General features: G+C 35.7%; 1 protein-coding gene across 1 annotated transcript; it reads left to right on the plus strand.

The window, feature by feature from the left end:
- Window positions 1–971: 971 nt before the first annotated feature.
- Window positions 972–2,648, plus strand: LOC131047271 (putative UPF0481 protein At3g02645). Its single transcript, XM_057981136.1, has one exon. The coding sequence runs from the start codon at window positions 972–974 to the stop codon at window positions 2,646–2,648; it is 1,677 nt and encodes a 558-aa protein (XP_057837119.1).
- Window positions 2,649–12,122: the final 9,474 nt, after the last annotated feature.

The raw sequence follows: 12,122 nt of genomic DNA on the forward strand, positions 1-12,122 counted from the left end.
CATTTTTTTTATGTTAATAGCAGGTGTGATGATCTGGAATCTGATGGTCTTTCCATGCATTTTTAGACTAATTATAATATCAAAATTTATCAGATTGTTTTTAAACTTGTTTTAATAAATTGAATTGTATGACACCTTAATATATTAGTTTAGAATATTTCTAAAAGATGGAATATAGATAATTTTACAGAAGGTTTTTAATTCTTTAAAATTTAAGCATTGATTGAAATACAATTAAGTAATCAAATAGCTATAAAATTTAATATGATAGGAAAAGGTGGCCATAAAATTCTATACCTGTGTTCAATGTGAATAGGTATTTCACGTTTGTTAAGATTTCTTAGCGAAACAGTGCTACTCAAAAGGAAAATGCTTGTAAAGATAGGAACTGTTTTAGACTTCAACACCGAACTCTTAAGCCGCAGAATAGGACTCATAAAACTAATCTATATGTGTCATCTTGCAATCGTCCGATCTATGATACTAATTTACATATTTTAGATTAGATTGGCCGTACCAGAGGGCCCTCTCCCACCGTCCGTAGTTACCGAACTCTTAAGCCGCAGAATAGGACTCATAAAACTAATCTATATGTGTCATCTTGCAATCGTCCGATCTATGATACTAATTTACATATTTTAGATTAGATTGGCTGTACCAGAGGGCCCTCTCCCACCGTCCGTAGTACCATTTCAGTGTAAAACGCAGCCTTCGCACTTTGAATGGAATCCTTTCCTTTAAGCATTTATCATGTGATGTTGTAGGTATACAAATGGCTTTTCGAATTCTAGGTGGACGTAGAGAAATTTCTGCGAAATTCAATTTACTCTTGGCTGGTGCAGATGATGAAGCTATATTATATGACCCTCTGCCCAGTTGTTTTCCACATTTGAGCTTTCGATCGGCTATTTTTCATCCCCTGTGCGTCCAGTTGCTTTCTGTCATATCTCATCTGATTTCCAATTGGAATCATGGAATTAGTGAAAGCAGATGAAGCAAAGCTGGATCTCTGGCTTATTCAAATCAAGGAAGGTCTGCAATTTCAGGACGAACAAGAAGAAGAAAAGGACATATGTGTATCCGTTTTTGGTGTACCCAAGGAGCTGTTGACAGTGAAGCCAGAAGCATATATTCCGCAGTGTGTTTCCATTGGACCATATCACCATTGGAAATCCCAACTGTTCGAAACGGAGAGATACAAAGTAGCTGCTGCACAAAGATTTGCGAAGACCATAACCGGTAAGTTCGAAGCTGTAGTGGAAGAGGTGAAGAAGTACGACTGGCAAATCAGGAACTGCTACCAGAAATTTCTTGAGTTTAAGGAGGAACCCCTTGCATGGCTCATGGCTCTGGACGCGTCGTTCGTGCTCGAGTGCTTGCAGTTCTACGTCAAACGAGCGGATCGCACTTCTTCGCAAGTGTCATCCCAGGTGATGCGATTGGGCAGAGTTTTAGATACAACTCGCAGAAGTGCAACCCACAATGCAATTATGAGAGATCTGATGATGCTCGAGAATCAGTTCCCTTTGTTCCTCTTGCAGAAGCTGCTGGAAATGCAGTTGGGTTCTCAAGATAAGGCGGAAGAAAGTCTCTGCAATCTGGTGACTGTCGCCTGTGAAGAATGGTCGCCATTTATGTTGAAGATGCGGGATAGTTCAAGGCTGCATATAAAGGAGAGTGGTCACATATTGGAGGTGCTATACCACTCTATTGTCCCTTCGGTAGCCATCGATGATACCATTTTTAAGAAGAACAAAGAGGGGAATGTACCCTTGCCTGATTCAACCTACTTAACGTGTGCTCTGAAAGCTTTATGGAAGGCTCTCTCCTCCTTAAGAATCAGTGTTGTTCAACTTGTCTCGGCACTCTCTGAGCGTGTCCTAAAAGGAAAGCCTGTCCAGTTGGTGACACAGTTGTCTACAAATCTTGTTTCCGCTTTTGAAACTCTTTCAATTAAGCGTAAAGATGAAAAGGAAGAGGAAGAGGATGAGGAGAGTGGATATTCCTCAGTGGAAACTCCTCCAACTCGCGACGAACTAGAGATTCCTTCCGCCTCTGATTTATATTCAGCAGGAGTAAGATTCCTTCCGACCGAGGGCGGCCTTACCACAATTCGCTTCGACCAGACCAGTGCAATTCTTTATCTTCCCAAATTGAGGCTGGATTGCAACACAGAAGTAATTCTCAGAAATCTGGTGGCGTTCGAAGCTTCGGCCCCTCCTCGTGCTTTGATTTTCACTCGCTACACTGATTTCATGAACGGCATCATCGACACAGTCGAAGATGTTCGGCTGCTGAGGAAGAGCAAAATTATCTACGATCACCTGGAAGACGACGGGAAAGTGGCAAGCCTGTGGAACGGCTTGGGTAAATATGTCAAATTGACAAAAGTTAAATATTTGGACCAAGTTATAGCAGATGTGAACAAGCATTATAACAGCAGATGGAGCGTTGCTGCGAAGAAGTACGTAAACAAATACATATTTGGTTCGTGGCAGCTCCTGACTGTTGTGGCCACGGGGATACTTCTGCTTCTGACTTGCTTCCAGGCTTTTTGTTCTGTGTACGACTGTAAGCGCGGAGCGAAAGTAATCTTTTGCAGGACTGAGCCAATCAGAAGAGTTCTATCTTCTAATTACCGCTGCTGACGGCCATTTCTTGTCTTTGATATACCACTTCATTTACTCTGACAGTACACAAGTTTTTTTTTTTTTGAGGCGGATTCAACTCTGCCTTTAGATATGCTGCCATTGTCAAGCATATTGCCCTTATAAAAGACATTTGAAATTTTGCTGTGTCTATTAATCCAATAAAACAAAATCATTAATAGAGTATTATCTTATTTAAAACAAAAATCAAGAGATTTTTTCAGGCGGGTTCTATTTGGATTTTAGGTATTATGAATTTATCAGGTATACCATCTTTACAAAACTCATTTGAAATTTGTTATGTCAATTAGAATTGTCATGAGTTGGGATATATTTGGTTTTTTTTGTTATCATGTCAAAACACTTTTGAAATTTGTAATGTCTATTAGTATTGTCTTCAAGTGGGTTATATTTGTTTTTTTGTTATCAAGTCATTGTAAGTATACAATCCTTAGAAAACATAGCTGAAATTTTGTGTTATCTATTAAGTCCAACACAATCAAATCATTCATTCGACTTTGTATTATTTAATAAATTTGTTGCTTCTAGATTTTGCTCATAAAATGTAATAAATTTGGTAAATTATTGTATAGTTTAGTTATAATTTTTTTAATATTTTTATATAAAACTTTATGTTGTAAATTTTTTGGTGTGAAAGAAGTTTTTAAAAGGAAGCCAACCAATCATGTAGAAGTGGGATTGTACATTTTCACAAGAAAGCCTATTTATGTCTATCAAGAATGCGATTATAGACATATAGAGAAGGAAGTGAAGGGGGCAAGTATTCATAATAAAGGCAATAGGAACAATCAAATTGTAGGAACAACCTTATGGCTCCCTAGGCTGACATGGCTAAGTTCATAATGAGGTATATTACGCTCGATGGTAGATATGCCAGCATCTTTTCCTATCATTTTACCATTTTGAATCATTTTAGGCATGGTAAAATCATTTATGTTCCTTTCTATTTGGCCTCCTCTTTAGAAAAGAGCCTGGAAAAACACTTGGAAAATCCAAACAACCCTGCTCTCCATGAAGGGCTTATGGTGCTCATCATGGAGTACGTTAAGTCCCTTCAAGTTGTGCCCTCTCTAACTGAGACTGACCATTAGACTAATATCTAGGATGTCTCTGACTCGGATATGGAATTGGAGGATAGTGGGGGTGCCATTCGTCTTGATAATCCTGATTATAAGTCTGTGGAAGAAGGGGGGATGATGGTCAACCCTGGGATGTTTAGTATTAAGAATCCTCCCAGATGGGTGGCCAACAAATACAAAACCACCAACAAACTAATTTCTAAGGCCGAGCCCCTCTCTAGAAAGAAGAAGCTGGTGGCTAAGTACTATGGGCTGAAGAATTCGGATCAAGAAACAAAATTGGACATCCCCATCAACTTCCTAAAAGAAAATATGGGACCATGGCCAAAGAAGAGAACAGTGGGATTTAGAGCATTGGTAATCTGATGAACCCGGTTATGGAAGCTACCAGAAGCCAAGAGTGTTGTTGGAAGTGGGTGGAGTGATAAATTGATACCCTCAAAGTGGGGGTTAAAGAGATTATTGAAATATTCACTGCTTCCCCTGAGCCCAGCAAATCTGAGAAACTCATGATTATGATCGAAAAGCTCTCCTAGGATGTCGAGGTGATCAAATGCAATCACAAATATAGAATTGAAAAGGTGGAGTAGTTTGTGGCGGAGATAAAGAAAAACCTCAAGGACCTAGTTGACATAAGCAAAGAAGCCATGAACAACAGTATAGAGGGGCTTGAAAAGAGAAATGCCATAGTTGTTAATTATAGATCCTACCATAGTGAACTGATGAAAGATCTTGGAGGGGAAGATATGGCTGCTGGAGACAACAAAACCACTAGTCCTAGTTCCAGAACCAGAAGAAGGAGCAACAACAAGGGTACCTCCAGATTCATTATGGAGGAGTTGGAGGAAATCAACAAGATTTCCATCGAGAAGAACAAGGATCTGGCACACTCTTTTAATTAAGGGTTTTTCTTTTCTTTTGTCTTGCTTGTCTGTGTCTCTTTTACTTTCGTGACTGTTCAGGGGTGCTCCCCTATTTTGATATTGGTTCATGTCTGTTTAGCCGATGGCCAGTTTATGTAAAACTTTTGGTTTCGGGTCCATGTAAAACCCATTTATCTTTATAAAAAACAATCAAATTGTAGGACAAAAGTGTAAAGAATAAACTATAAGGTAACGTAACAATCCAATTGTAGGATAAAAGTGTAAAGAATAAACTAGAGGGTAATGTACCTTGAGTAAATGAGAGTATATTGTAAAGAAATTCCATATGGTAGTAAGAAATTTAAATTGTGAATAAGCCTCAAGGCTTCAACAAAGTTGTATAGGAATCATAAGATGGAGAGAAAACATCCACAATCATTTCTTTTGAAGATATACAATAATAATCTAGATGGTATTGGTAGTCAAATGATGGTAATCCTTGTTGAATTATGAAGATCATCTAGAAGGTTCCTTTGAAAATTGAGTTTATTAGGGGCATCACCCAATATTTCCACTTCCATTTGAAGACTTTGAATCTATTCTTTTAAATCCTTATGAGTGAAAATTTTGCCAAAGGAGGATTTATTCTATGGAAGAAGATTTTTTCTAGCAATTTCAAATTGCAAACCATCATGAACATAGTTGTGCCCTATATTTTGGAGCTCCGCCAATGATCCACCAAGTCTTTAAAATTAGGATGTTGCATTCAATGATTTCAAAACAAAATCGGAATAATCTTTTAGATCTTTTGTGTTACCAACTTAATAAAATAGGGAAATCGTTCAAACAAAATCAAATATGGGAGGAGAGATGACTATGATGAAAAATATTTCAAGAGGAAGAAAGAATACATTGATTAAGATGGACTTTATTGAAGTCATCTTTCATTCTTAAACTACACCAAGTAAAGTTCTTACCCTTTAGTTCCATGTCAACCAATTTTCCATTAGCCAAAAACTTGTGAAGATATTGCATACTATCAGAAAAATTAGGGGTCTCACTCCTCTTCTTGGAGGGATAAAGAGGGGTGTTGAAGTCTCCCATTAGCATCCAATTTTCATTCTTAAAAATATTCCTCGGAAAAAGAAGTGAAAACCATAAACCCATTCTCAAAACCAAATAATTTTGTGCATAGATATTAGCTAGGATAAATTTTTAAAATTCTTGTCCCAAGAGTTTAAAATTCCTCTTAGACTATGAGATTTCCACATAGCGGCTAATCCCATAGATTCCCCATATATGCTAACAACTAGAGAATTAGAAAAGTTCCAAATGAATTTATTCACCTTTTGGAAGGCATCAAAACTCATCTTTGTTTCTTCTCAAGATTAAACTCTTTCACTACATTTTTTACTAGTCTATCTGTGGGAACCACTAATTCCCCTAATATTCCAATAAAGAATGATAATTTTTTATTATTTTTGTAGCACAATTACTCCAAAGTACTTTAGCTACGATTAGCCACATCTCTACTTGCATATGCTTGTCACTTTTCATTAGCAAATTTTTTGCCTGTCTTAGAGTCTTTCCTCACATTCATTTTTTAAGAACTCTTAGAAGAGGGGATCATAATAGATGATGGAACAAGAAGGGGGAAGAAAGGATCTACAATGGAAAAAGAATTGATGACCCATGAGAAGATGAGGATAGTGGTTGCATCACCGTACAACTTTCATTCTCAAAATTTGAAAAAGAGGGGCCAAGCCCTATAGAGGAGTCTTGACAAGAAGAGATTCAAAATTAGAGACAAAAAGAAAAGGAGTAACTATCTTCCAAAAGCCCATTTTCATGAAGGGGACTATGTAAGGAATAGGGTGAGAGATTGGGGTTGTCACTGAAACCATGTTAGACATAGGAGATTGAGTATGCTCTTGTGAGGCCAATTACATAGAGAGAGGGGCAGGAAGCAATACCTCCAAAGAAACCTCGGGAGGGGATTCTTAAGACTTAGACTCTTGAGGTGAAGAAGAAAAATTACCAACCCTTTGCACTAGATAACCAGAGGGAGCTTCTTTTGTTTAGTCACAATCTGTAAGGAAGAAGAAGGTGATTCCATAGAGTGGGAACTAGAACTTCTAAATATTGAGCCCAAATCCATATAAAGGGAACTAAAACCACCAATTGTATTAGACATGGAAGAGACCATCGGTCTATTATCTTTACCTAGGGGAAATAGGCCTTGCTTCTATCAACCACCATTTAGATAATAATTATTGAGATGACATGCATAGGAGATAAGTGGGAAAAAATCATTCAAGTTATCATATTTTATTGGTTGATTCTACAAGCCCAATTGATATTTTAACTCGATTGACATAGGAAAAGATATTTTAGGCATAATACAAACATAGAATTGCATTAAGAGAAGTTGAGCTCTTTGTTTAGTGATTCAATCCAAAGAAAAGAACTAGCCAAAGTAGTTAGCAATACCAATAATGATCTATTCATCCCATAATTCTAAGGGAATACCCAATATCCAAACCCAAGTTATGATAACACCCTCCATATGGATTCTAGGATCAAAACCTAGGCACCATTTATAGAGGAGAAGATGTTGCTTCTCAAAAAGGAATGGACCCACTAAAAAACATGAATATAGTTCTCCTAAAGATAGAAGGAGAAGAAAATCATTCCTTTAGGGAATGATAAAAGGGACATGTTACATTTAATATTCCACTAAGAGGCAACCCATTTGAAAACCATAACAATATCAGGGCACCCACCCGAAAATTCACCAACTAGAGAGTTACCAATTTTGGCAAGAGACCGATTCAAGGATGGGGCCTTGATATTTAAAAATGTTCCCCTCTTAGGTAGTTCAATAGAGACCCCATTCATTGGGACAAAATAACCACTATTAAAAAGGTCCTTCAACCAAAGCCCCTGGGAATCATTGTTAGATGACACATTTAAGGAAGGACCCACTCAGCTTGTTGCTAGTGTTGACATCCTTCTCATCTACTATACTTTTATGTTCTAGCATAGATTGAACTGTAAAGAAGGGCCCATGTCAACTTCAAAGACCTCCCTCATCATAGATTTATGGGAACAAGAAATTATTGTTTGCATGTCAATCCTCATAGTGAGCTGACACTAGGGAGCACCCATTCCCCACCGAGTAGCCCTTCATTGAACCCAACACCTTTGCCTCCACACCAAGAGATTCTGACGTACGACTTGTAGAGATCATTTCATAAAAAAAATTCAAACTAGTGTTGAATAATAATGAAATTTGAATTATTGTAGGCTATGAAGAACTATGGTTTTCTCAATAGCTACATCAAAAGTAGTGTATACCATAAGAGAACATAATGAAGAAAAAAATTGCGCACTATCTATTGAATACATTTTATAATATATAGGCAGAAATGTGATGAACTGTGTGCCTTAAAAATAGCACTCACAATTCTACAAATAATAAAAAATTTCCTAAGTTGTTCTAACAAACAACATACGTTTGCAAGAAAACAAAAAAAAAACAAAAAAAAATCTATATGTGGAGTAAATGATGCAATACCAAACATTCCCCCCTTATTGCATCATTCCTTTAAAGTACTAACAATATAATCTTGAAAACTTTCAAACTTTACACATTTATGAGGCTTGGTGAAGATATCAGGATGTTCCTAAGTTAAGCAGAATTGGAGTGGATGTTGCTTTGTTGCACATGTTATTGTATGAAGTGATAGTCAACTTCGATAATATGCTTGGTTCTTTCATGAAACACTATATTATGAACACACTTTAGAAAATGTATCAGATGTAGATAACTAATGTCTGGTCTAGTATAAGTGAGGCAAATCAAACCTTCAATCATCTGACGATGGAGAGTTGCATTCACCTGAGAAGATGTATCATATGTAGATAAGTGCAAACCTAATTCCATAGCTGTAGACATGGATTTACAATCCATCATTCCAAATTTCTCAAGAAATGTCTTAGCATATTTTCTCTATGACAATGGTGATTTGTTTGCCATACCTCTAGGCCTATACAATAGTGTAGTAGCCGAAGATCTATCATATCAAAAGCCTTCTTGAGATCATTCTTGGTTACTTCAACTATTGCTTTTGAGCTACCTGTTACAAACAAGTCATCAACATATACATTAGTGATTATAATATCTGTAGAGTAAATGATAGAATATCCAATATATACACCATTCCATAGAGTTTTAAACTCCCAATGTTTACCCTTGATGCATTAGCCTAGAAGATGTTATTGTAATTTGTTGACAAACTTGAATGAGTGAGGTGAGTGGTGAACTTCATGGATCTCTTAATATTTTTCCAATGGATGTGAATCAATATATAATATCTATTGTTTATCTCTTTGAATGAGACATAATAGAAAATATGTTTTTTTCACTTCATTTTCTAATGTGAGAAAATACAGACGAGTTTGTTCATATCAAGATATAAACAAAGAAATATCCTAGAAGAACTATTACCTATATGAATTTTAATCATAATGCATGTTCAATAGGGTCTCATATTATCAATAAGATATGTACAATTTTCAATGTGAAAAAGTTATAATAATGTGTACCTAACAACCTCCATCTAACCATCTATAATTGATTGAACGAATGTGAATAAATTCGATTATATATGAAATATCTTCTACAAGGATTAACAAAATACATTAGCAAACCTTGAACCATGGTTAGGAAAAGTGGATATAGGTAGCAAAAGTATACCCAAACCTATGATATAGTTCATTTTGATCTTGTCTATTGCAATGACATGACAAAATTTTGAGCTCTAATATGCAAGGAGCTAGATAAAAGACTAAAAGAATTAGATTAAAGAGTTATGAGAATCTAAGCTATTGGACTAGAAACATTAAATTCCCTCGAAGCCTTTTAACATGTGATCCTCTACAATATATTATTTTCTAAATTACTTGTAACTTCCTTTCTACTAGGTAAATATCAATAAATGAGAAATTTTGGTTCTAAAGTGAATCTTTGAGAGCATCTTGTGTATTGATTGAAGTATATATCTTCTTAGATGACATTAAAACTTTAGATTATATAATAGATAAAAGAAAGAAGTTGATGCCAAATAGTTGACCTATCATGAGAAATAAGATTGATACATATTGAGTCAATTGTCAATTCTAATCAAGATCGATAACTGACATTTTTATGTTTCTTCTTCTTTGAAAATTAAAATAGAGATAAGTTGAATATATGCATATACATGATTGTTTGAATATTAGGCTTCATGAAAACCGTTAGACATATTGTGTGAACTTTTTACTACGTACGATGAGTGCTAAATTTTAGAGGTCACTTAATTTAGTCTATGGAAGAACAAATCCATATCACAATTCCAACCGCATTACAAACTATGACCTAACTTACAATTGCCATTTTCACTCTCTATCTCTTCTACAATTTTTGTAAATAGTTTTATACCCTTCATGACTTCACTAACACAAGTACTCTTTTCGACTGTTATTCTAAGCTTGAAAATTAAGCTTAATTCACGTAATCGAAAGGGGAAATGTTTTAATTTCAATATCCATGACTACTTTTTCTTAACCGTCGACTTCTAGAACTCGGTATAGAAACACAATTGCGATATTTGATATGAATTTGGTATACCTTTGCTATTCAATTTAGATTATTCTAAGCGCAAAGTTGAAATAGTTTTCATACTTGCAATTATGATCTTTGATATCATATTTTGAATATTAGCATCTTAGTGTAGACACATAAAATTGACTAAATTAATATTTAATTAATTATGTCTTTATCGCATGATTAATTTAATTAATCATATTAGCCTACCATTACCTTTAAATTAATTAAATTATATTTAATTAATATCCCCTTGTTGCTTCTTCCAAATATTAATTTATTTTAATAAATCAAACTCACTTTTATGGAATATTCCATTTTTGTCCCTAATCTTAATTAGCTAAATTAATCCATGATTAATTGGGCTAATTTAGTGATTCCTACAAACCTATCATCTAATCTCCTCATTATCCTAATTAATCCAAAGCCTAACCAATGTTGGTATTTATTCAAATTAAAAATACTACACATCTACCCAAACCCACATGTGACTCCAGATGTGACTCACAAGTCACTTCACATGTCCACATCACCTTTGACCAAGGTGTTCTCACACATGTGTTAGGATGCTCTTCCTCATAGAGCCACCCTACTCTTTCCCCTTTTGGCCTATTTGTCATAAACTCTCTTCCACTAGCCCTTACACCTTTCCACAAGTGTTTCCACCTGTTACCTCTTGGACTTCCCAAGATTTGCTCACACATGTGTGAGTACATTTACCCTTGCACCCACTTGTCCTTGTGACACTTGTTATGAGGCTATGCCTTTAAACCTAGGACCACATTCCCTTTCAATGTAAGCCCTCGATCCCCCTTTTAATCTTGACCATCCATTTTTAGGCTCCCAACTCTATAAATTGATACCTCTATCCATCAATCAAGGATCTACTTTTTATGCATCCTCATGCTACCCTTTTATCCATAAATCATTGCAAACTTGTGTTGTCCTCTTGACATCATAAGCATCTCCAAATCATTACCCATATATCCTTCCTTTGTTATGCAAGTGTGAGCAATCCACACTTAACTCCACTCAATCTCCCAACCTTCATTTGACAACCTCAAAGCAATGCGGTTTGTGGAGACGAGGAGGACAAGGAAGACCAAAATGATGTAGGGAGCATCATGAGTGAAGTCTTTCTTTATATTCATGTTTCTCATTTATGCTTTTTCATACTTCCTTGATATCGTTTTTAAAATGGTTTTATTTGTAATGGTTTCTAATCTTACTAACCCAAACTAACCATTTTATGACAATGCATTTGATGAACCCGACGTGAATTGAAGCATTCATTTGTAAGACATTCGATAACTATGAGATTTCGCTGTGTGAATTTTTAAGTTCTTTGGCATAATAGGTATTCATACGGTGTGAGCACTTCTAACGCCTAATATGCTATCATAGGATACGAGTCTTTGCAGGTGTATTTCCTTAAGCTGGACTTTCTATGTTTTGCAAATAGTTAATCTTTGGGATTGAGATATTTTCATCTGACTGGAAAATCTACACTACATAGACTTTTGCTAGCACGTAGATGCTATCTTGTATGCTTCGATAAAGATCATGACATTTGTACTTACACCTACCATTTACATTTACTTAAAAAAAATTAAAGTTTTCTTCGACAAAAACTATATCGTGCATATCCTGCAAATCACTGCAACATGTAAACTGACGTCTCTTTGAGGTATTCTACCAAAAAGAGAGGAAAAAAAAGAGTCGACTTTTGTTTTACGCCTGTATATTGCATTTACTTGGAACTTTCTAAAGTCTTCTCAATAGATTCATTTGTGAAGTCATTTCAGCGCATCCATTATACTTTGATTGATGTCCATTCCCTGTTGCAAAGTTGTGAAATCGGCAT

The sequence above is a fragment of the Cryptomeria japonica genome, chromosome 7 (genome assembly GCF_030272615.1).
Source record: "Cryptomeria japonica chromosome 7, Sugi_1.0, whole genome shotgun sequence".
Classification (NCBI taxonomy): domain Eukaryota; kingdom Viridiplantae; phylum Streptophyta; class Pinopsida; order Cupressales; family Cupressaceae; genus Cryptomeria; species Cryptomeria japonica.

Bases quoted from the DNA above. Each gene is read 5' to 3' on its own strand.
- LOC131047271 (XM_057981136.1), top strand. From the start codon at position 972: ATGGAATTAGTGAAAGCAGATGAAGCAAAGCTGGATCTCTGGCTTATT.